The sequence below is a fragment of the Somniosus microcephalus genome, chromosome 34 (assembly GCF_052327205.1).
Source record: "Somniosus microcephalus isolate GS21.2 chromosome 34, FLI_Smic_1.0, whole genome shotgun sequence".
In the NCBI taxonomy this organism is placed as follows: domain Eukaryota; kingdom Metazoa; phylum Chordata; class Chondrichthyes; order Squaliformes; family Somniosidae; genus Somniosus; species Somniosus microcephalus.
In genome coordinates this window covers 9,951,061-9,977,139 of record NC_141020.1, presented here as the reverse complement: position 1 = coordinate 9,977,139, position 26,079 = coordinate 9,951,061, and the positions used below count along the sequence as shown (strand labels likewise).

Below are 26,079 nucleotides of genomic sequence, written 5' to 3'. Positions count from 1 at the left end.
TAAGGAGCGTCTTAGAGAGGGAGGGAGGTACGGTGCTACTAAAGATAAACTTAACAGTTCCTTGCATATCCCACAGCAGCCGAGACCCTGTTTATGCCAGGTCTCCCAATCTCCTGCCAATTCCTGGCTCTTCCCAGAGCGCTGTACTTGCTGCATTAGGAATTCCCCACTTGTGAGGATGTCCTGGCAAGTGCCTGTGCTGTTCACCCAGGTGTTCATTATAAAATGACTCAGGCCCAGCCCCAGGCACACACTCTAGGCCCAAGCCCCAGCCCGAGCTCCAGCTCCAGACCCAGGCCGCAGTGCAAGAAAGAACGAAAGACTTGCATTTAAACTGCGTCTTTCGTAACCTCAGGATGCGCCAAAGCACTTCACAGCCAATAAAGTACTTTTTGAAGTCACTGTTGTAATGTAGCAAATGCGGCAGCCAATTTGCGCACAGCAAGCTCCCACAAACAGCAATGTGATAATGACCAAATTATCTGGGTTTTTTTTAGCAACGCTGGTTGAGGGATAGATTTGGCCCCAGGACACCGGGGATAACTCCCCTGCTCTTCTTCAAAAGTGCCATGCGATCTTTTACGTCCACCTGAGAGGGCAGACGGGGCCTCAGTTTAACGTCTCATCTGAAAGACGGCACCGCCCTAATTAGGTGCCACCGTCTATAAGGTACAAGTCAGGAGTGTGATGGAATACTCTCCACTTGCCTGGATGAGTGCAGCTCCAACAACACTCAAGAAGCTCGACACCATCCAGGTCAAAGCAGCCCGCTTGATTGGCACCCTATCCACCATCTTAAACATTCACTCCCTCCACCACCGGCGTACCGTGGCTGCAGTGTGTACCGTCTACAAGATGCATGGCAGCAGCTCGCCAAGGCTTCTTCGGCAGCACCTCCAAAATCCGCGATCTCTTCCACCTAGAAGGACAAGGGCAGCAGGCGCATGGGAACACCACCACCTCCAAGTTCCCCTCCAAGTCACACACCATCCTGACTTAGAAGTACATCGGCCGATCCTTCATCGTCGCTGGGTCAAAATCCTGGAACTCCCTACTGTGCACTCAGCACTGTGGGAGTACCATCACCACACGGGCTGCAGCGGTTCAAGAAGGCGGCTCACCACCACCTTCTCAAGGGCAATTAGGGATGGGCAATAAATGCTGGCCTTGCCAGCGACGCCCAGATCCCATAAACAAATAAAAAAAAGCCGTGGTTCAGTGACACTTTCAGGCATAAAATGGTTGCGTACAGTGACGACTATTCCCGGCCAGAATGGAGATGATTGGGTAATTCCCCCCATCAATCACGCCTGCTGTAAGTGACTTACAGCAGGATCTTTTTTAAGCACATAATTTGTGTTCTGTAACTATCCTCCACTCACTGCATTTTTCTGGAGAAATCACCCTGCTTTAATTGGGAGACTTTGCTGTAGTTTCATTCGTGAGTACTGTTTGCATGTAATTCATAGAGACGCTTTTTAAATAGACACTGTAGACTGTTTGCTGCAGCGCTCAATTTAAACAGACTCTGAGTAAATAGACTTTGAGTCCTGCCATAAGTCCCGCCATGCCTCTAACTCATTGGCTGACACAGTGGACACTCTAGAGGAATTTTCCAGTTTTTCCTGTATTTCTGTAGGTTTTTTTTATTCGTTTTTTTTTTGCCTGTAACTGGAGAGCACATGGAATGGGAGGATGGTGAAAGAGGCTGCAAGCTGGGGTGAACTTAATGAGCTGCTGGTCCTTTTTCACCCTTGTCAGCCATGGCTCGGTGGGTAGCACACTTGCCTCTGAGTCAGAAGGTTGTGGGTTCAAGTTCCACTCCAGGGACTTGAGCACATAACTCCAGGCTGACACTCTAGTGCAGTGCTGATGGAGTGCTTCACTGTTGGAGGTGCTGTCTTTTGGATGAGATGTTAAACCGAGGCCCCATCTGCTCTCTCAAGTGGACGTAAAAGATCCCATGGCACTATTTCGAAAAAGTGCAGGGGCGTTATCCCCGGTGTCCTGGCCAATATTTATTCCTCAATCAACATAACAAAAACAGATGATCTGGTCATTATCACATTGCTGTTTGTGGGAGCTTGCTGTGTGCAAATTGGCTGCCGCGTTTCCCACATTACAGCAGGTGACTTCACTCCAAAAGTACTTAATTGGCTGTAAAGCGTTTTGAGATGTCCAGTGGTTGTGAAAGGCGCTATATAAATGCAAGCCTTTCTTTTCATATGTCATTAAGAGTGTGTAGAGTAGGGTATTAACCCAACTTGTTCTATTTTTCTATTAATTCAGAGTATGCTGCAATGGAACGTTCCATCCAGGGAGTGCATTTTCTCTGTCTGTCACACCTTGCTTTATAAATGCCTGTTTAGTAAAAGAATGTTTCCGTAACTCAAAGAAATATATTCCCTAGGGCCATGGGGAAAAAATAAACGTTAAAAATCGCAAGGTGCAGTGCTGACCAACACTGTTGTGCATAGTTCCTGTAGACGGGCAAACCCCCTGCCTTCTGGCAACTTGCCCACTCTGTGTGCCTGGCAGGAGCAGACACTGGGTCCATCTAGCCCACCTGCCACCTGTAGTCCCTTGGTGCATTACTAATAACCCTGAAACCCATTTGTTGGCCAGAACCTGACTAGTTCCTTCTTGAAACCCGTTAAGATTTATGTTGCAACACCTGCGCCGCATGTTTACCATTCTTTTAGTAAAAAAAGTTCCTCCAGCATTTCATAGAAAGATACAGCACAGAAGGAGGCCATTCGGCCCATCATGCCTGTGCCAGCTCTTTGGTAGAGCTATCCAATTAATCTTACTCCCTTGCTGTTTCCCCATAGCCCTGTAATTGTTTTTCCCTCAAGTATTTATCCAAACCGTTCATAATTTTAAACACCTCTATAATATCCACTCTCAGTCTTCTTTCAATCTTTCCTCATACATCAAACTCTTAAGTTCTGGGATCAAACATGTAGCTCTACTCTGAACCTGCTCCAATCCTTTCTGAAATAGGGAGACCAAAACTGCATGCAGTACTCTTCTTCTTCTTAGGCAGTCCCTCGGAACTAAAAATGAGTTCTCAGGTGACTGTTGAGTCCAATGCGGGACCTACAGTCTCTGTCACAGGTGGGGCAGATGGTGGTTGAAGGGGTGGGTGGGTGGAGTGCTTGGGATGACATGCGCTCCTTCCGCTGTTTGCGCTTGGCTTCCGCTTGCTCCCGGCGAAGAGACTCGAGGTGTTCGCTGCCTTCCCGGATGCTTCTCCTCCACTTTGTGCAGTCTTGGGCCAGGGATTCCCAGGTGTTGGTGGGGATGTTGCACTTTTTCAAGGAGGCTTTGAGGGTGTCCTTGAAGCGTTTCCTCTGCCCACCTGGGGTTCTCTTGCCGTGTCGGAGCTCCGTGTAGAGCACTTGTTTTGGGAGTCTCGTATTGGGCATGCGGACGATGTGGCCCGTCCATCGGAGCTGATCAAAGCTTCGATGCTGGGGATGTTGGCCTGAGCGAGAACAATGGATTTGCAGGATCTCTGCCCTTATTGACAATAGGCTCCCGAGGTATGGAAAGTGGTCCATGTTGTCCAAGGCCTCGTCATGGATTTTGATAATCGGGGAGCAGTACTGTGTGGCGGGGGCAGGTTGGTAGAGGACCTTTGTCTTACGGATGTTTAGTGTAAGCCCATGCTCTCGTACGCTTCTGTGAGGGTGTTGATGATGGTTTAGAGTTCGGCCTCAGAGTGTGCGCAGACGCAAGCGTCGTCTGCATACTGTAATTCGATGACAGAGGATGGGATGACCTTGGATCTGGATTGGAGGCGACGGAGGTTGAACAATTTCCCGTTTGTTCTGTAGATTAGCTCCACTCCAGTGGGGAGCTTACTGAGGGTGAGATGGAGCATTGCAGCCAAGAAGATTGAGAAGAGTGTTGGTGCGATGACACAGCCTTGCTTGACCCCGGTCTGTACGTGGATTGAGTCTGTGGTGGATCCGTTGGTCAGGATCACGGCTTGCATGTCGTCATGAAGCAGGCGGAGGATGGTGACAAACTTTTGAGGGCAGCCGAATTTGAGGACACTCCCAATGTGGTCTCAGCTGTGGCTCTTGCCTTTGAGTCAGAAGGCCGTGGGTTCAAGTCCCACTCCAGGGACTTGAGCACAAAATCTAGGCTGACACTCCAGTGCAGTACTGAAGGAGTGCTACACTGTCAGAGGTGCCGTCTTTTGGATAAGACTTTAAATCGAGGCCCCGTCTGCTCTCTCGGGTGGATGTAGAAGACCCCAAGTCACTATTTCGAAGAAGATCGGGGGGAGTTCTCCCCACCCGTCTCCTGGCCACTATTCCTGAATCAACATCACTAAAAAAACGATGATCTGGTCATCATCACATTGCTATTTGTGGGAGCTTGCTGTGCGCAAATTGGCTGCCGCATTTCCTACATTACAACAGTGACTACACTTCAAAAGTACTTCATTGGCTGTAAAGCTCTTTGGGACCTCCTGAGGTAATGAAAGGCGCTATCAAAATGCAAGTCTTTTATTCTTAATACTAATCTTCGCATGGTATGATCACATGCACAGTGACAGTACCTATTACTCATTTTTTATTTATTAATAAAAAATGCAGTTGGCCACATCTGGATTGCCAATTAGCCACAGGTGACGACTGGCTATTGTGTTGGGGAAGCCTAAGGATATTGAGGGTAACTCCCAGGGAGAGATTAATGAATTAAGCTCAGACGGATGATGAAAACTGGTCTGCCAAGCTCAGCTATTCACTGGATCAACATCCTGGAGGGTTTGGCTCGATATAAAAAAAATAAGTTTCAATCATATCAGGATGAAGAAAGCAGTCTGTGCTTTTAACCAGATTAGGAAGAAGTCAGTGTAATAAATCTTATCTCCTGAAAGAGAAACTATTTCCGCTGGCTGGTCATTCTAGGACAGCGGCGGGGGGGAGGTGTGCATAGTCTAAAAATTAGAGCCAGATCTTTCAGGAGTGACGTTAGGAAACACAAAGGGTGGTAGAAGTTAGGAACTCTCTTCCGCAAGCAGCAATTGATGCTGGATCAATTGTTAATTTTAAATCGGAGTTTGATAGATTTTTGTTAACCAAAGGTACTAAGGGAAATGGGGCAAAGGCGGGTAGATGGAGTTAGGTCGCAGATCAGCCATGGTCTCATTGAATGGAGGAACAGGCTCAAGGGGCTGAATGGCCTCCTCCTGTTCCGATGTTCCTCAAGTCCGAGTGTGAGAACCAAGAGCAAACACCGCCCCATCAGCACTCATTGGCTGCTGCAGACAGAGCCTTTCTGATTGGCTGGAGCCCTGTCTGTCCCGCCTCCCTCTGCATAATAAGCTAATAAGTTATTGAAGAACTCAGAGAGGTTAGGCTGACTGACAGGGTGTTTCCTGTTTTTATATTTGACGCCATTTTGTTGCTTTAATCTATCAAAACAGAGTGAATTTGCTTAGAGGGTGCAGCGGGGAGAGTGTTTGCAAAGAAAAGTTTGCTTTGATGTAGTTTGAGGCTGTTTCTGAAGTTCCTTTGTGAATTTCTGCCTTGCCTTTTCAGTTCCCTTTATTCTTTTTGTCTCCTCCCTCCTGCCTGTCTCCGGGAGTCTCCCCTGTCACTGGGGGTGCAGGTGATGAGTTCTGTACCTGTTGCCTGTCCCTCCAGCCCCGCCACTTCCCTGGGACCAGGGCTCAATAGCCCCTGCCCGCCAGGCTGCCTGGGGACCTCGTTCATTATCCAGATAGGGCTGACTAGGGAATCTGTGCTGCTGTCAACCTGTGGAGACAGCACCTTAGCGAGAGTCAAGGAACTTGCCTGCTCCATCGTGGACCAGAAGGTAAGGAACCACCTTGTTTTTACAAGTTATCAGACACTTGGGGTGAAAGTCGGAGAAATACACTCAGTTTTGTGTTAAATACATCTTAAAAGCAACTCCGGACGGGTTAAATGTGTCAATTTCACTTTGAAACTTGCTAAAAAGTTATTTTTCACATAACTTGCAGAAAAGTTTCTTTTGTTTCACGTAATTTGCAAAAAAGTGTTTTTGTTTGTGTGTGTGTGTGTGTGTGTTTTGGGATCTTGCTGTGCCTCTCCTGGCGTGTTTGGCTGGCAGCTTTCATCTCGCAGTCGTTCAGCAAGGAAGGATCTGATTTGATCTGTTGGCAATTTTCAATCATTTCCTGCCGCTGCGCCAGTCTTTTGAGGATCTAAACGTGTGTGTTTGTGTTTTTCCAATAGTTCCAATTTTAAAATAGTTTTAAAACCATTTATTCCCGACCTTCGCCTGGGATGTATGCGATGGCGTTTAACTTCAATTCCGCTGGGCTGTGTGAAGTCTCTGAACATAGAAAAATCAAGGATTTGAGATGATATAGTTTTTTTCTAACCATTTTTTAAACAGTTCTACACTGTAATTCGATGAGAAACATCTTTCCATAGAGATCTGATTATTAGTTTTAAAAGTTAGTTTTAAAAGTTAGTTTTTAAGTTTAACGAATTATATTGTCACTCTCTACTTTTTGAGAGTGGGTTTTCAGATGGGTTTCAAGTTGAATGGCTGCAGTTGCTTTCTTGGTCGGTATCAGTTAATCCTGAGTTGTCAGCAGGAGATGGGGAGGGGGGCTAGTTTCGAGTGTTGATGATGAATATCTGCATTCAGTTGAGGTCCTGAAACGTGGGCTGCATGAGGTGATCTTTGACGTTGACGCCCATCCTATCTAGGCACTGGGCACAGCCCTGTTGCAGCTGTTCGTCGAGAATGTACAGGGCTGCCGACAGTAACCCTTCTAAGATAACTTAAAAAAAAGATAATTAGCAAAAGAACCAGAGGGAGAGATGAGATTTATTTTTACGCAGCGGGTTGTTGTGATCTGGAACGCGCTGCCTGAAAGGGCGGTGGAAGCAGATTCAATAGTAACTTTCAAAAGGGAGTTGGATAAACACTTGAAAAGGAAATATTTGCAGGGCTTTGGGGAAAGAGCAGGGGGGAGTGGGACTAATTGGACAGCTCTTTCACAGAGCCAGCACAGATGCAATGGGCTGAATGGCCTCCTTCTGAGCTGTATGATTCTAGTGGCTGTTAGTTTTACTAATTTTAGCATAAACTGGTTTAATTTTTTTTTTAAAGTTTTTTTTCCCCTTTCCATTTTCTTGCTACCTCCCCTTTTAAGGCACGGACCCCTACAGAGCTGTGGTCTCTGGCTGCCCCCCCCACCCCCACCCCTCGTCAAACTTTGCCTGTTGCTTAGGTGAGCCTAGACACTTGAGCGTTGCCAAGCTATTCAACTGTGGTATTTATTTGGCACCTTAATAACCATCCTCGGGACATCCCAGCGGGCTTCACAACGAACGAATTATGTTTTGACTGTTGCGCAGGGAAAAGCGGCAGCCAGTTTGCGCTCAGCAAGGTCCCACAGACAACTATGAGGCAAATGACCAGTTAATTGTGGTGTTGGTTGAGGGGGGACACAGAGAGGACTTCGCTGCTGCTCTTGGTGCTATCTTCTGTTTAGCGTCTCATCCAAAAGATGACGCCTCCACCAAAAAGAAAGACCTGCATTTATATAGTGCCTTTCACAACCTTAGGATGTACCAAAGCGCTTTACCGCCCATGAAGTACTTTTGAAGACCAGATCATGTTTTTTGGCAGCTGGGGAATTTAAATTCAGTTAATTAAATAAATCTGGAATAAAAAGCTAGTGTCAGTAATGGTGACCATGAAACTATCAGATTGTCGTTAAAAACCCATCTGGTTCACTAATGTCCTTTTTTAGGGAAGGAAATCTGCCATCCTTACCTGGTCTGGCCTATCTGTGACTCCAGACCCACAGCAATGTGGTTGACTCTTAACTGCTCCTCTGAAATGGCCCAGCAAGCCACTCAGTTGTAACAAACCACTACAAAATGCAATAATAAGAATGAAACCGGACAGACCACTCGGCATCGACTTCGGCACTGGCTATGGACAAGGCAACGACACACCCAGCCCAGTCAACCCTGCAAAGTCCTCCTCACCAACATCTGGAGACTTGTGCCAAAATTGGGAGAGCTGTCCCACAGACTAGTCAAGCAACAGCCTGACATAGTCATACTCACAGAATCATACCTTTCAGCCAATGTCCCAGACTCCTCCATCACCATCCCTGGGTATGTCCTGTCCCACCGGCAGGACAGACCCACCAGAGGAGGCAGCACAGTGGTATACAGTCGGGAAGGAGTGGCCCTGGGAGTCCTCAGCATTGACTCTGGACCCCATGAAGTCTCATGGCTTCAGGTCAAGCATGGGCAAGGAAACCTCCTGCTGATTACCACCTACCGCCCTCCCTCAGCTGATGAATCAGTACTCCTCCATGTTGAACACCACTTGGAAGAAGCACTGAGAGTAGCAAGGGCACAGAATATACTCAGGGTGGGGGACTTCAATGTCCATTACCAAGAGTGGCTCGGTAGCACCACTACTGGCCAAGTCCTGAAGGACATAGCTGCCAGTCTGGGCCTGCGGCAGGTGGTGAGAGAACCAACACGAGGGAAAAAACCTACTTGACCTCGTCCTCACCAATCTACCTGTCGCAGATGTATCTGTCCATTACACTATTGGTAGCAGTGACCACCGCACAGTCATTGTGGAGATGAAGACCCATCTTCAGACTGAGGACACCCTCCATCGTGTTGTGTGGCAGCACCACCGTGCTAAATGGGATAGATTTAGAACAGATCTAGCAGCTCAAAACAGGGCAACCATAAGGCGTTGTGGGCCATCAGCAGCACCAGAATTGTATTCCACCACAATCTGTAACCTCATGGCCCAGCATATCCCTCACTCTACCATTACCACCAAGCCAGGGGACCAACCCTGGTTCAATAAGGAGTGTAGAAGAGCATGCCAGGAGCAGCACCAGGCGTACCTAAAAGTGGCAGGTAACATTCACGTCACAGAAGTGCCAGGCAATGACTATCTCCAACAAGCAAAAGTCTAACCACCGCACCTTGACATTCAACGGCATTACCATCGCCGAATCCCCCACCATCAACATCCTGGGGGTCACCATTGACCAAAACTTAACTGGACCAGCCACATCAATACTGTGGCAACAAAAGCCGGTCAGAGGCTATGTATACTGCGGTGAGTGTCTCACCTCCTGACTCCCCAAAGCCTTTCCACCATCTACAAGGCACAAGTCAGGAGTGTGATGGAATACTCTCCATTTGCCTGGATGAGTGCAGCTCCAACAACACTCAAGAAGCTCGACACCATCCAGGACAAAGCAGCCCGCTTGATTGGCACCCCATCCACCACCTTAAACATTCACTCCCTCCACCACCAGCGTACAGTGGCTGCAGTGTGTACCATCTACAAGATGCACTGCAGCAACTCGCCAAGGCTTCTTCGGCAGCACCTCCCAAACCCGCGACCACTTCCACCTAGAAGGACAAGGGCAGCAGGTGCATGGGAACGCCACCACCTCCAAGTCACATACCATCCTGACTTAGAAATATATCGGCCGCTCCTTCATCGTCACTGGGTCAAAATCCTGGAACTCCCTACCCAACAGCACTGTGGGAGTACCTTCACCACACGGACTGCAGCGGTTCAAGGAGGCGGCTCACCACCACCTTCTCGAGGGCAATTGGGGACGGGCAATAAATGCTGGCCTTGCCAGCGACGCCCACATCCCATGACTGAATTTAAAAGAAAATTTAAAAAATCTGGTTTTCGTGATGTTGATTGAGGGATAAATTTTGGCCAGGACACCGGGGATAACTCCCCTGCTCTTCTTCAAAATAGCACCATGGGATCTGCACGAGAGAGCAGATGGGGCCTCGTTTTAACGTCTCACCCGACAGTGCAGCACTTCCTCAGTACTGCACTGGAGTGTTAGCCTGGATCTTTGTGCTCAGGTCTCTGGATTGGGACCTGAACCCACAACCTTCTGACCCAGAGGCAAGAGCGCTCCTAACCACTGAGCCATGGCTGACATAGGAGCTTTTGTGTCTACCAGAGAGGGCAGACGGGGCCTTGGTTTAATGTCTCCGCTGAAAGACGGCACCTCTGACAGGAAAGCACTCCCTCGGTACCGCACTGGGAGTTTCAGCCTAGATTATGTGCTCAAGTTCCTGGAGTGGGACTTGAACCCACGACCTTCTGACTGAGGCGAGAGTGTTAGCCACAGCTGACACAAACGGACATCACAGCCGAGCCTGCATCTGTCCTCATCTGACCTCAACACATGTACATTTATCTGTTAAGTGTGGTCACTGGATAATGAACAGGATTAAGAGCGCAGCTCCGTGGCGCCTCAGTTGCTGCCTTGCCTGAGGTGAATGAACTCTGAACTCTGAACCGGTCAGGGGTCCGACCTGAGACTCTTGGTCTGTTTTAATTCTGTGCAAGATAGCGTCCTTACGAGAGGGGGGGGGGGTGCTTTACTTTAAAATCTAAGGTACAATTATTAAAACCGCACCTCAGAACTTGTTGCTGCAAATAACTGCGACACCCTGTTGTCTCTGTCTGTGTGTGTCTCCGTATCTGTGTGTGTCTGCCTGGCTCTCTCTCTCGCCTCTCTCTCTCTCTCTCTCTCCCTGTCCTCTCTTTGACTGTGTGTGTGTATGTGCCTCTCTCTCTCTCTCTCTCTCTGCCTCTCTCTCTCTGGCACACTCTCTCTCTGGCACTCTCTCTCTCTCTGCCTGTCTCTCTCTCGCTCTCTTTGTCTCCACTGTTAACCATTCTGTTCCATGTTTCCCACAAAGCTGTGGTTCAAATTGGGTGGGAAGGATAAAGGGCATGGAGCGGAGAGACAAGATGGGCAAGATCCAAATTTCTCCTCTGTTGCATGTCAGCTGATCCAAGTCAGCTGGCACGCAGGAGATCGATCTTACGTTGAAATTTAGGCTGATATTTTTTAATGTCCCGTCAAATGAATTGCCTTAATTGATCACCACTCCTTGGACCGAGCATCACCAGGTCCTGTAGAATTTTGTGCAGCTCACTATCACGTGTCAGTGTCTCGCTCGAGTTATACAGGGTGGGACCTCTATTATGTACCCTTGAAGTGTAAAAGAAAGACTTGCATTTCTATAGCACCTTTCAGCACCTCCAGACTTCCCAAAGCGCTTTACAGCCAATTAAATACTTTTGAAGTGTGGTCACTGTTGCAACGTAGGAATTATCTGCCGGACCATCTCGCAAAAAAGTGAAACTAACTCAGCGCAGACCAGTAATTGAACCTGGAACTTCCCTGATCGCAGCCGTGGCGCAGTGGGTAGCACTCTTGCCTCCGAGTCAAAGATTGTGCGACCAGTCCAGAGACTTGAGCACATAATCTAGGAGGCTGACACTTTTAGTGCAGTACTGAGGGAGTGTGTTGCACCGTCGGAGGTGCCGCCTTTCGGACGAGATATTAAACCGAGGCCCCGTCTACCCTCTCGGGTGGATGTAAAAGATCCCAGGTGACTGATGGATGGTTTTGATTCCATGCAAAAAAAAAACTCACTCATATATTGGGGGTTTGTTGGATGCAGGATATTCATCCTACAAGTAAACCCAACTGAATCATATGTCCATCTTGATGGCTCGTCTACCCATTAGGTCAATATTGGATCTACTGGTTTAGTGAAACGTGCTTTTCCATTTCCAGCTTGGGTTGCACTTGACATTGACTCAAAGCAGCAAAAAGAACTTGTTCTGTTACTGATTTGGCTGTAACTGTAGCCGTGCAGTCACTTGGCTTATTTAAGGTAATAGGTGCAATATGCTGTTGTCATACCAGTCACTTTCTAACCTGTGGCTCTCCATAGACTTGTTGCTTCATGTGCCTCTTTGCTTAGCGTCAACCGTGACTCATCGGGTATCACTCTCTCCTCCTGAGTCAGAAGGTTGTGGGTTCGAGTCCCCACTCCAGAGACTCGAGCACAAAAATCTAGGCTGGCACTCCCAGTGCAGTACCGAGGGAGTGCACCGGGACTCGCCACCACCTTCTCGAGGGCAACTAGGGATAGGCAATAAATGCTGGCCTTGCCAGTGGCGCCCACATCCCAGGAACAAATCTTAAAAAAAAAATAACATCTAAGATCATTATCACATTGTTGTTTGTGGGAGCTTGCTGTGCACAAATTGGCTGCCGCGTTTCCTATATTACAACAGTGACCACACTTCAAAAGTACTTCATTGGCTGTAAAGCGTTTTGGGACATCCTGAGGTCGTGAAAGGCGCTATAGAAATGCAAGTCTTTTTACTTTCTTTTCAATCGTGGTATTGTCTGGCCGTGAGATGTTGATTTGTAGTCTGCCTGCAAAAGAAGCAAAAGGTGTGGTCACCATCCAGAGGGAAAATGACAGAGCCCTGTTAATTAGAACTGTATGACTACCTGTTTGTTTGGGTTAGCGGCAGCACTCTCGCCTCTGTCAGAAGGCTGTAGGTTCAAGCCTCGCCTGACGGATTGGAGTTCACAATCTAGGCTGATATGCCACTGTTGTCAGTGTTGGGCGGGACATTAAACTGACCATCGGCCTGTTCAGGTGGACATAAAGGATCCCGATGGCCAAGAAGTTCTGCCAGTGTCGGGCCCCCCCCCCCCCCCTCAAGTCGACCAACACCACCAAAGCAGATTAACTCAGTGCCGACGTGGGATCGTGCTGTGCGCACACTGGCTGCTGCGTTTGCCTGCAAAAAATGACAGTGGCTGCGATTCAAGAGCAATTCTGATACCGAGAGGCTGTTTTTCCCCCCTGACTGGAGACTCTAGAACTATGGGGGTCACAGTCTCAGGATAAGGGGTCAGCCATTTAGGACTGAGATGAACAATTTCTTCACTCGGAGGGTGGTGAATCTTTGGAATTCTCTGCCCCAGAGGGCTGTGGATGCTCAATCACTGAATATATTCAAAGCGGAGATCGATAGACTTTTGGGCACTTAGGGAATCGAGGGATATGGGGCTAGTGTGGGAAAGTAGAGATGAGGTAGAAGATCAGCCATGATCTTATTGAATGGCGGAGCAGGCTCGAAGGACCATATTTCTTGCTTTGGGACACTCGCTATATAAATGCAATTTTTTTTTCCATGTGGTGGGTCAGTGAGTGGCCTGCCCTTGGTAAACTGCACCTCGCGGTGTGATTTGAAGTCAGGAGCCCACGGTGCGGGGAATTGCAAGCACAGACCCATTGTCCCATCAGTCTAAACTGCAACCACTTGCGGAATCCCTGAAAATTCCTCGCCAGCGAGGCGCCGGACCTCCGCACAACGGTAGCGAGTGACCCCGAGCGCTACAGGAAAGGGGTTTCCACTTGAGGCAATTAAACTTGAGTTGCTCCTGGTGCTGCCTCCGCTAGTGCTGGATCTAGAAGCACCACCTTCTTCTTAGGCAGTCCCTCGGAACCGAGGATGACTTGCTTCCACATTAAAAATGAGTTCTCAGGTGACTGATGAGTCCAATGCGGGACCTACTGTCTCTGTCACAGGTGGGGCAGACGGTGGTTGAAGGGGCGGGTGGGTGGGGTGCTTGGGTTGACGTGCGCTCATTCCGCTGTTTGCGCTTGGCTTCCCGCTTGCTCCCGGCGAAGAGACTCGAGATGTTCGGCGCCTTCCCGGATGCTTCTCCTCCACTTTGTGCGGTCTTGGGCCCAGGGATTCCCAGGTGTCGGTGGGGATGTTGCAGTTTTTCAAGGAAGTTTTGAGGGTCTCCTTGAAGCGTTTCCTCTGCCCACCTGGGGCTCTCTTGCCGTGCCGGAGCTCCGAGTAGAGCGCTTGTTTTGGGAGTCTCATATTGGGCATGCGGACGATGTGGCCTGTCCATTGGAGCTGATCGAGTGTGGTCAAAGCTTCGATGCTGGGGATGTTGGCCTGCACAAGAACACTGACGTTGGTGTGCCTATCCTGCCAGTGGATTTGCAGGAACCTGCAGAGGCAGTGTTGGTGGTACCTCTCCAGTGCTTTAAGGTGCTTGCTGTACATGGTCCATGTCTCTGAGGCATACAGCAGATGACGCTTGCGTCTGCGCTCACTCGGAGGTCGAACTCCAAACCATCGTCAACACCTTCACCGAAGCGTACGAGAGCATGGGCCTTGCACTAAACATCCATAAGACAAAGGTCCTCTACCAACCTAGAAGCACCAGTGCTTCATCCGTAGTGCAGTGTTGTGTGTTCGCCACTAGCCAGATGTGGCTAATTGCATTTCTGATTAGCAAATAAAGAAATGTGTCCTAGACACCGTCGTTGGACCTGTGATCTCAATATTCTAAAGATTCTCAATATTCGCTTTCCAAGAGCTGGCGCAGGCACGAAGGACCAAATGGCCTCCTTCTGTGCGGTAAGATTCTATGATTCGCATTCGCACGGCATACGGATGTGAACGTTAACCTCTTTGTGCGTTTGTTGGTAAAATGAAAAGTGGAGTGAGTGCTCGTTGTGAGTGCTTTACTTCCTTGGTTACGGACTGGTGGTAGATGTTAGCTAAGCAAATATACACGTCAAGTACGTTTACCTGCATTGTGAGAGTGTATGTAAGACTTGTTCCAACTAAAATACGCGCATGTGGCTAGGTCAGTGATTTATACTGGACAACGCTACTCTAGCATTATAGCCTGGGCTATTTGATTTACAGAGACTGAGGTGAAGAAAAGAAAGACCTGCATTTATATAGCGCCTTTCGTGACCTCGGGACGTCCCAGAGCGCTTTCCAACCAATGAAGTACTTTTTGAAGTGCAGTCACTGTTGTAACATAGGAAACGCAGCAGCCAATTTATGACCAGATAATCTATCTTTAATGATGTGGGTTGTGGGATAAATATTGGCCGGGACATTTGGGGGAAAGCATCCCGGCTCCTCTTCGCAATAGTCCCGTGGGATATGTTACGTCCACCTGAGAGAGCAGACGGGGCCTCGGTTTAACGTCTCATCCGAAAGACGGCACCTCCGACAGTGCGTTACTCCCTCAGTACTGCACTGGGAGTGTCAGCCTCGATTATGTGCTCATGTCTCTGGAGTGGGACTTGAACCCACAACCTTCTGACTCCGAGCTGAGCGTGCTACCATGCGGAGACTATTTTGAGGTAGTCAGATTCTGTTTGTTATTGCATTGGATTCCCAGGGGTTTTTTTTCAACCAATGTTTCCGGGATTGAATCCACAGTTCCGTTCATTTTTTAATTTATTTTGGTGGAAACTTGGTAACACTGCTCAAAATATTCTCTCCAGACACAAGTGCGGCTTGCAAATCCAAGAGATATAACTGCATTGTTGGGGAAGAGGTTTCCCCAGTTCGAGTGGACGCTATGAAAATTTCAAACCCACCCTTGCGTTTTACTGAAACTGTACTGACAACATGGAATAGGGAGCATTTAAATTGGTTAAGTTTATGCCTCCTGTTGCCAGGGGAACATTTTGTCGTTGTTGAGATTATGGATAGTGTTTAGGTGAACGAAGAACAGCTGTTCAAGTTCCGACATCCATTCTGGCTGTATAAGGAGACAAAATGTTCGTCTGGGCTGAGCGGTTTGGCTTCCCTCTGCGATTTGTGTTGATTGAGATGGCTTTGGTCTTCCTGGTGTGATACTGAGGCGTTTGGGCCAGCAGAGTGCCTGGTTGGACTCCCTGGTTTGTGCTGAGCTAGCTGACCCCAGCCAAGATGACAATCGGCAGTAAGAAAGAGGAGTTTTCCTGCTCTTAAGTCTTGGCTGAAACTCCCGGTGCCATGCTGCACTGTCGGGGGTGGGGAGGAGTGCCGCCTCAGATGAGACGTTAAACCAAGGCCTTGTCTGCCCTCTCGGGTGGATGTAAAACATAGAAACATTGAAGATAGGAGCAGGAGTAGGCCATTCGGCCCCTTGAGCCCGCTCTGCCATTCAATGAGATCATGGCTGATCATCCAAATTCAGTACCCTGTCCCTGCCTTCTCCCCATATCCCTTGATCCCTTTAGCCTCAAGAAATATATCCAACTCCTTCTTGAATATATTTAATGAATTGGCCTCAACTGCCCTGTGTGGTAGAGAATTCCACAGGTTCACCACTCTCTGGGTGAAGAAATTCCTCCTCATCTCAGTCCTAAATGGCTTACCCCTTATCCTTAGACTGTGACCCCTGGTTCTGGACTCCCCCGACCATCGGGAACATCCTTCCTGCATCTAGTCTGTCTAGTCCTTTTAGAATTTTATAAGTTTCAATGAGATCCTCACTCATTCTTCTAAACTCCTAGCGAATATTCTAAACTCTAGCGAATATAAAAGTTCCCACGGCCACTATTTGGAAAGGAGAAGTAGAGTTCTCCTCGGTGTCCTGGCCAACATTTATCTCTAAACCAACATAACTGTACATAAAAAAAAAAAAACAAATGAGCAGATTATCTGGTCATTATCCCATTGCTGTTTGTGGGAGCTTGCTGTGTGCAAATTGACTGCTGCGTTTCCTGCATTACAACAGTGACTACACTTCAAATAGTGCTTCATTGGTTGTAAAGCACTTTGGGACATTGAGGTCATGAAAGGCGCTATAGAAAAGGAAGTTATTTTCTTTGTATGTGTGTGTTTACATAAAAACTCATTGACAGTTGGGTACATGGTCTTCTAGACTACTGGTTTTCAAACTTGTGTTTGTGTGGGCGAGGGACCTCTGCAACTACTGTATTGGCAAAGTCCCGGGACCCTTTGTCCTAACTTCTGCAAGTTTTAACAGTGAGATAGCCCAAAAGGAAAACTGTGGAAATAATGTACCTGTACTAACCTGCTAATAAACTCAACAAAGCAATTTGTTGGAGCTCGGGGACTCTGTCTCTTGATCACTACCCAAAGACCCTCCCCCAGCGCCCCCCCCCCCCCCACCAGCATGTATGCAGACATCAGGCGAGGACAGAGTTGGGCACGACGGCGATGCCCTCTGTGGTCGAACAGCCCAGGCTCTCTCACGGTAACGGCCACATGGGCGAGATATCTGATGGGAATCTGGCTCCTGACGTCAGTGCCTTCAGGGGAGGAACAAACGGATTAGGAAAATCGAGCAGCTAAATGGAGCAGTGTGCAGGGCAGGGAGGGTGCAGATAAAGGAACTAAAAGCATTTTGCTTTCAATCCTGGGAGTTAAATATTAAGCAAAGTGCTTTAGCGTCACTGATGAAATAATAAGTACCTCCTGTACACAAAGATAAATATGCAGCGTTCACATAAAATTTACTGCCCGTGAACTTAAAGGGACATGCACCAAATCCATTGTGAAAGAGGACTGAATGCAGCCCCTTTAGGAAAGTCCCAACTTTCAAGGCAGGGCTCCAAATTACATTATCAACAAAGGGAGGATTTGCCACCCAACTTGCGAGAGTCTTGTGACTCGCTAGCCCAAGTAAATGGCTCAATTGGAGAGCTTTACATTCAGAACACCAATCACCTACCGTTAGAGGTGCTTTAAGCCCATCTAAAGTGTCGGCTGAGCACTCTTGCCTCAGTCGGAAGGTCGTAGGTTGAAGCCCCACTACAGGACTCGAGCGCATAAATCCATGCTGAGACTCCAGTGCAGTACCGAGGGAGCGTTGCACTGTCAGAGCTGCCGTCTTTCTGAAGGAATGCTACACTGTTGGGAGGTGCCGACTTTCAGATGAGATGTTAAACCGAGGCCCCCGTCTCGGGTGGACATAAGATCCCGCAGCACTATTTCGAAGAAGAGCAAGCGGAGTTCTCCCCGGTGTCCTGGCCAATATTTATCCATCAACCATCATCGTTCAAACCGATTATTTGGTCATTATCACATTGCTGTTTGTGGGAGCTTGCTGTGCGCAAATTGGCTGCCGCGTTTCCTACTTTACGACCGTGACTACACTTCAAACAGTACTTCATTGGCTGCAAAGCGCTTTGGGACGTCCTGAGGTTGTTTAAGGCGCTATATAAATGCAAGTCTTTCTTTCCAAGTTTATATCCAATTTCTCTTTGAAAGTTACTATTGCCCTTTCAGGCAGTTCCAGATCATCATAACTCGCTGCGTTTATATTTAAAAAAAAAAAAAAATTCTGTGCATCTCTCTCTGCTTCTTTTGCCAATTATCTTAAATCCGTGCCCTCTGTTTCCCAACCCTCCTACCAGTGGAAACGGTTTCTCCCTATCTACTCTATCAAAGCCATTGATAGGGTTGAGTTTCCCTTCCAAACCTTGTTCCATTCTGGTCGCACTGAAGCAGTTTCTGAAACAGCGAGCGGTGCTCCAATATAAAATGGAGCAAAACAGGAAGGGAAATGAAATAAAACAATAAACCGGAACACTTACTCTGAAACTGGACACAAGGGCAAGCTGTGGGTCACGGTGTTCCACTATTATACACCAATGGGCAAACAAAGAGGTATGCGACAGAAAAACACACACGGTGACCGTGGCTCCAGCCTCTCGTACAACTCCCTGCCCCCACTCATCTCACACATGGGCTCGCAACTGAGGGTCGCCAAGGCGCCAGCCCTCCAGGATTGCCCTGGAGTCTCTAGGAATTGAAGATTAATTCCCTGGACACTGCTGTGAACAGCACCGGGAGAAATATCAGAGGGGCATTTATGTTTTTCATTCCTCCCCCCCACCCCCACCCCATTTTCTTTGACTACTTCTGTTTATTAGTTATAAAAATATTGTTTGGGGGGGGGGGGGAAGAATGGTCTGTTTGACCAACAGTCAAGACTCCTCCAGTTGGGTAATGAAGAATGTGTGCTTTCCAATTGGTCGTGGGAAGGCGGGGCGCTGTGAGGTTGGCCGACCAATGGGGGGTCCGGGGCCCGGGCGGTTGGAGGCAGGAGTTCATGGGGAGAAACCTCTAGGAATATGCTCAACCCGGTTTGGCAACCGTATCTCAACCGGGTGCGGAGAGTCTAGATTATCAGGCAGCAGCTAGGAATACCACGCAGTGTCTCAATAATTGTGGGAGCTTGCTGTGCGCAAATTGGCTGCTGCGTTTCCTACATTACAATAGTGACTACACTTCAAAAAAAGTACTTCATTGGCTGTGAAGCGCTTTGTGACGTCCTGAGGTGGTGGAAAGATGCTATAGAAATGCAAGTCTTTACTAACTGGAGGTGGGTTGGGGGTAAAACTAGGCAGAACTGTAACAGGATTCAACAGAGATCGGAGTGTTTGGGTTCAACCCAGACCAGTGGTTGATGCTGACTAGAAAGCATATTGTGTGCTGGTGTTTACTTTCACTGCTGCATTCCTGTGAAGGGAGCAGAGGTGGAAGTGTTTATGGAGGTCACTTCGGAGAACTGTGTTTACAATATTCTGCATTCCACAAACCAGACTGCGGAGTTTTACTGGAGGCCGTTAACTCTAGAAAGGCTGGCAATTTTAACACTGCGAACACAAGGGAACTTGCATTGGAGGCAGTTCAGAGAAGGTTCACTCGGTTGATTCCTGGGATGAAGGGGTTGTCTTATGAGGAAAGGTTGAGCAGGTTGGGCCTATCCTCATTGGAGTTTAGAAGAATGAGAGGCGATCTGAATTGAAACATAAGATGCTGAGGGGGCTCGACAAGGTAGATGCAGGGAGGATGTTTCCCCTCGTGGGGGAATCTAGAACTAGGGGGCATAGTTTCAGAATAAAGGGTCGCCCATTTAAAATGGAGATGCGGAGGAATTTCTTCTCGGAGGGTTGTGAATCTTTGGAATTCTCTGCCCCAGAGAGCTGTGGAGACGGGGTCATAGAAACATAGAAGATAGGAGCAGGAGTAGGCCATTTGGCCCCTCGAGCCATTTAATGAGATCATGGCTGATCATCCAGATTCAGTACCCTGTCCCTGCTTTCTCCCCATATCCCTTGATCCCTTTAGCTTTAAGAAATATATCCAACTCCTTCTTGAATATATTTAATGAATTGGCCTCCACTGCCTTCTGTGGTAGAGAATTCCACAGGTTCACCACTCTCTGGGTGAAGAAATTCCTCCTCATCTCAGTCCTAAATGGCTTACCCCTTATCCTTAGACTGTGACCCCTGGTTCTGGACTCCCCGCCATCGGGAACATCCTTCCTGCATCTAGTCTGTCTAGTCCTGGTAGAATTTTATAAGTTTCAATGAGATCCCTTCTCATTCTTCTGAACTCTAGCGAATATAAGCCCAATCTCTCCTCATACGTCATTCCTGCCATCCCAGGTATCAGTCTGGTGAATCTTCGCTGCACTCCCTCATTGAATATATTCAAGGCGGCGATGGACCGAGTTTTGAAAAACAGAGGAATCGAGGGTTATGGGGAGCGGGCAGGGAAGTGGAGCTGAGGCCAAGATCAGATCAGCCATGACATTATTGAATGGCGGAGCAGGCTCGAGGGGCCGAATGGCCGACTCCTGCTCCTATTTCTTATGTTCTTATGGTTTTTATAAGGAACGGCCGTAGCCTTGAATATAACGCTCCAAAACGTTACTGTCTGCTCCTGAGCACAGTTTTCCAGTGATGTGGAGAACGCAGGTGAACATGGTGTCATTGGCACTGTCCCAGTGGGCCACACAGACCAGGCTTCAATCCCGGTCTGTGAGGAGTTAATCGATATCAGCCGGGGCCAGTGGTTGGGGGGTGTCACAGTTGGCCTCGGTGCCATTGATTCTGCACCTGCCCCGGGCGCCTGCACCCGGTCGCCGTGGAAATGATTTGCTGCTGGAAAGTGCAGGTGTCGTGGACGTTGGGCTTAGCGACTTGATCGGGCTCGACTGTGATGCCCTCTTGTTGATTAGGAGTTCCCGACACTTGTTGCCGACTCAAGTGAGGTGTTGGAGGGTCTCCATGGTGCCTTGCCCCAGAGTAACGGTCCTCGACAGTGGGTTGGGGGAAGAGAGGGAGATAGGAAAGAGGAGGAGAGAGAGCAGGGGGGAGAGGGGGAAGGATAGGACGGGGGCACAGCGAGAGAGTGAGAGGAAAGAATAGAAGGAGGAGAGAGAGATGGAAAAGAACAGAAGGAGGAGGGGGGAGAGAGAGAGAGAGAGATAGAAAAGAATAGGAGGGGAGAGAGATGGGAAAGAGGAGGGGAGGCTGCCTAAGAGAGGTTTGTGGGACCTTGCTGTGCACAAATTAGCTGCAAGTTTCCCACATTGCAACCGTGACTCCACTTCAAAAGTACTTAATTGGCTGTCCTAAATGGCTTACCCCTTATCCCCAGAACCAGGGGTCACAGGCTAAGGATAAGGGGTAAGCCATTTAGGACAGAGATGAGGAAGAATTTCTTCACCCAGAGAGTGGTGAACCTGTGGAATTCTCTACCACAGAAGGCAGTTGAGGCCAATTCATTAAATATATTCAAGAAGGAGTTAGATATATTTCTTAAGGCTCAAGGGATATGGGGAGAAGGCAGGGACAGGGTACTGAATTTGGATGATCAGCCATGATCTCATTGAATGGCGGAGCAGGCTCGAGGGGCCGAATGGCCTACTCCTGCTCCTATCTTCTATGTTTCTAAGAGAGAGAGATAGGAAAGAAGAGGAGGGGGAGAGGGAAGAATAGGATGGGGCACAGTGAGAGCGAGAGGAAAGAATAGGAGGAGGGAGGGAGAGAAAGAGGAGGGAGGGAGGGAGGGAGAGAGAGAGCAGGGGGGAGAGAGGGAAGAATAGAAGGAGGAGGAGGAGAGAGAGAGATAGAAAAGAATAGGAGGAGGGGAGAGAGGGAAGAATAGGACGGCGGCACACAGACAGAAAAGAATGACGAGAGAGAGAGAGAGAGAGAGAATAGGATGGGGAAGTGGTTGACCTGTGACTGGTGTGTACTATACACCTCTTGTGTGGTGGCAGAATACAGACCCTCTCTGGTATATGAACTATGGAGAGTACATTAATGTAATGTGCACTTTCTATTCTATTTTATAGCTCAGCAGGGGTTTTACTGGTGTGTCTTGAGGGAGTGCAGTGAAAGGTAAAAGGGCCTTTTTTTATTCACAGACTGCCTGCAATCTCTGCATCAGGCTCTTAGTCTTTCAAATGTAATCGTTTCCACATTGTCTGTTTTGGTATTTTTTTGTGTGCCGGTTTTATCCTCTGCTGCGTTCCTTGCTGGGATGTGGTTTCTATGGGAACCTCTCTAACCTTTCCCAAGTGGCCATTGTTTGATGTGCCAGCCAAAAAATGGTATGTGGCGGGAGGCAATTCGACTGTGGAAGGATGGGATCACAGTCCAGCTTAAACCTGCCCTCACCGCCTCTTTCTCACGCCCCCCAAACCCCCGTCACAAGCATTCTCCAGCTCGTGAGGGGGGAGTGGTCAGTGGATCGGGAACCCTGGCTGACTTTTTTTCCTGCCCCCTCCCTTCTCTAGCCCAATGGCACAGACCAAATATAGGACCGCTACGATCCTGCCAATTTACGATGCCTTCACTCCGCGCAGCCCTGGGCTATTTCTGCTCACTGTGACTCAGATACTCACTGAGCCACTGGGCTCAGTTTTATAGACTTCCCGTGTGTGTGTGTGTGTGTATATTTTTTTTTAATCATTTCGGGGATTTTCCGACTTTTGATGGTTGCTGGGAATGTCTAACTGGCCTCGCACTGAGGCACTCTTGAAACAGAGCTTGCTGTACATCTTGTGAGTCAGGCCACATCAGACCTTGTCATAGAAACATAGAAGATAGGAGTAGGCCATTCGGCCCCTCGAGCCTGCTCGCCATTCAATGAGATCATGGCTGATCATCCAAGTTCAGTACCCTGTCCCTGCCTTCTCCCCATATCCCTTTAGCCTTAAGAAATATATCCAACTCCTTCTTGAATATATTTAATGAATTGGCCTCCACTGCCTTCTGTGGTAGAGAATTCCACAGGTTCACCACTCTCTGGGTGAAGAAATTCCTCCTCATCTCTGTCCTAAATGGCTTACCCCTTATCCTTAAACTGTGACCCCTGGTTCTGGACTCCCCGGCCATCGGGAACATCCTTCCTGCATCTAGTCTGTCCAGGCCTGACAGAATTTTATAAGTTTCAATGAGATCCCCTCTCAATCTTCTAAACTCCAATGAGTACAAGTCCAATCTCTCCTCTCCTCGTCGGAATGGAGAAGGCTCTGCCCGGTCACAGTGTGTGTGGGATGCCTGGAGCCTCCATGGGGACGGCTGGCCTTTTGACTCCCCGTCTGACCTCCCCCCTGAGCGGCTTGTATGGTTCACCGATGGCTTTCGGAGGCTTAAGCCATGAGAGTGTGCGTGTGTGTACAGAAAGCACTGCAAGCTGCCGGGAGAGACTGTCAACTATTGCCTAGAATTGCATTGAATCTACAGCACAGAATCGAGCCATTCGACCCAACTGGTCTACGCCGGCGTTTATACTCCACATCAATGTTCACTTTTTTTTTGGGTGCGCTGCCCCTTTAAGGGGCCGCACGGCCCATTAAAATTTTTCCAATTGTGAAGCCTGCACGGGACCTCCAGAGCGTGCGGCCACGCAGCTTAACAAGAACATTGCTCCACGTGAGCCTCCTCCTACTCTAATTACCTTGTTCCACCCTGTCCTGATATCTCTATCTCTCTCTCTCTCTCTCTCTCTATTCCTTGCTTCCTCTTGAATGCATCAAGCCTCCCCTTAATAATAACAACTTGTCTTCATCCAGCACCTTTTAACAAAGTAAGACGTCCCAAGGCGCTTCACAGGAGCGATTATCAGACAAAATTAGACCCCGATCCTCACGGGAGATATTAGGACCAGTGACCAAAAGCTTGGTCAAAGAGGTGGATTTTAAAGGAGGAGAGGCAGCCAGAGGTAATCCTAGGGCCTAGGCAGCTAATGGTGGGTTGATGGGAATTGGGGGGGGGGGGTGCGCACGAGGCCAGAATTGGAGGAGTGCAGAGATCTCTGAGGGTTGTAGGGCTGGAGGAGGTTACAGATGGGGATGGGGTGAGGCCGTGGAGGGATTTGAACACATAATGGCGTCAATGCTATTTGCTTCAACCACTCGGTGGCAGTGAGTTCCATGTTCTCGCCACTCTGGTCAGTGACTATCTTGTATGTATGCCCCCCTGGTTAGTGACTATCTTGTATTTATGCCCCCCTGGTTAGTGACTATCTTGTATTTATGCCCCGCTGGTTAGTGACTATCTTGTATTTATGCCCCCCTGGTTAGTGACTATCTTGTATTTATGCCCCCCTGGTTAGTGACTATCTTGTATTTATGCCCCCCTTGTTCTGGACTCCTCCCCCACACGTGCAATCAGTTTCTCCATATCCTATCAAACCCCTTCATCATTTTAAAGACCTCTATCAGGTTTCTGCTTGGTCTCTTTTCCGGAGAAAAGAGCCCCAGCCTGCTCGATCTTTCCTGATTGTTGCCTCCTCTCAATTCTGGTAACAACCTTGTAAATCTTTTCTGCACTTTCCCCAGTGCTTCAGTGTTCCTTTTTTGTAGTTACGTAGACCAGAAGTGTGCCCAGTGCTCCAAGCAAACATTCCATGGCCCGTATGGGGTATATTAAATGCTGTTGGGAGGCAGGCATGTCGTGGAGGAGTGAGTGGGCAGCAGGTCTCGGCTGCGCAACTCGCTCAGAACTCGCAAGAGAACCCCTGGTCAGGCCGCGGGAATAAATGTTGTTTTCATGCCTCCACCTGGTTTTCTCTCCTGACTCTTGCTGGAGTGCAGTTCCAGGGGCACTGGCTGCTCTCCTGCCACCCCTTGAATGGCCATTCTCCACACGCAAGTGTATTCCAGCGAGGAGGTGATGAGCTATTCAACCAAGTGGGGCATCGCAGTAGAATCTGATCCTGTCATATAAGATTGTGAGGGGGCTTGATCGGGTGGATGCGGGGAGGATGTTTCCACTGATGGGTGAGACTAGAACTAGGGGGCATAATCTTAGAATAAGGGGCTGCCGTTTCAAAACTGAGATGAGGAGAAACTTCTTCACTCAGAGGGTAGTAAATCTATGGAATTTGCTACCTCAGAGAGCTGTGGAAGCTGCGACATTAAATAAATTTAAAACGGAGATAGACAGTTTCCTAGCTGTTAAGGGAATTGGGGGTTACGGGGAGCGGGCAGGGAAGTGGACGTGAGTCTAGGTTCGGATCAGCCATGATCCTATTGAATGGCGGAGCAGGCCCGAGGGGCCGTATGGCCTACTCCTGCTCCTACTTATGTTCTTATGTCATACAATGTCCAGGAGTTGTGAGTTGGGCATTGGGAGCAGAAACTCATGATGGTTTTTTTTTTCTCTCTCTCTTTCTATGCTCCACCCCACCAACCTACCCCAACCACCTCAGGGCTGCCTCAGCGAAGATCTAACTTTTTTTTAAATGTAAAATGTTACCTTCATGGTGCATAAGGTACAGAGTGTGCACCACCTGGCTGAAATGGTAAAAAAGGGGGGAGGCGGGCAATGGTGGATCATACCCAGCTTGGCTCAGTTGGTAGCACTCCAGCCTCCGGACATGGGCGATCCTGCCAGGGTCACATCTATTGCCGAGCCCTCGTTGCCCTGAGAAGGCGCTGGTGAGCCACCTTCTTGAGGCAATTGCACGTGCATGTTGGAAGGCATTAAAAGTTGGCCAGAGCGATTTTTTTTTTATTTTTTTTTTTTAAATGGGGCAACTGGTTCCCTTCCCTGAAGGCCATCAGTGAACATTGGGGAGACCAAATGCAGATTGGGTGACCGCTTTGCGGAACACCTCCGTTCAGTCCGTAAGGGTGACCCCGAGCTTCCGGTCGCCTGTCGTTTTAATTCACCGCTCCATTCCCACTCGGACCTCCCCGTACTCGGCCTCTTGCATTGTTCCAGTGAAGCTCAGCGTAAACTCGAGGAACAGCACCTCATCTTCCGATTAGGCACTTTACAGCCTTCCGGACTCAATATTGAGTTCAACAATTTCAGATCATAACCTCGGCCCCTATTACATTTTTATATATATGTTTTATCCACACCTTTGGTTTGTGCCCTTCCCCCTTTTTTTTCCCTCTCCCACACAGCGGCTGTCTCTCATTCTGCCAGCGCATTTCACACTTCATCTAGAGCCGTCTTTTGTCTCCACTAGTCCTATCACCATCCCGTCTGGTTTTGAATACCTCTCAATGTCTCTTCACTTCTCTCTTGTTCTTTCATCCCCATTTCCCAGCCCCCAAACTGGCCTTTTAATCTGTTTCATTTCCTGTGTTTCTCAGTCCTGACGAAAGGTCTTCGACCTGAA

General features: G+C 48.6%; 1 protein-coding gene across 1 annotated transcript in view; it reads left to right on the top strand.

Annotated features, from left to right (window-relative positions):
• The first annotated feature begins 5,367 nt into the window (after positions 1-5,367).
• prkd2 (protein kinase D2) overlaps positions 5,368-26,079 on the top strand; it is a 99,353-nt gene continuing 78,641 nt past the window's right edge. The window contains exon 1 of the mRNA XM_085973368.1: positions 5,368-5,835. Coding sequence (XP_085829494.1) covers positions 5,632-5,835 — 204 coding nt within the window. The 5' untranslated portion in view covers positions 5,368-5,631. The remainder of the gene's footprint in view (positions 5,836-26,079) is intronic.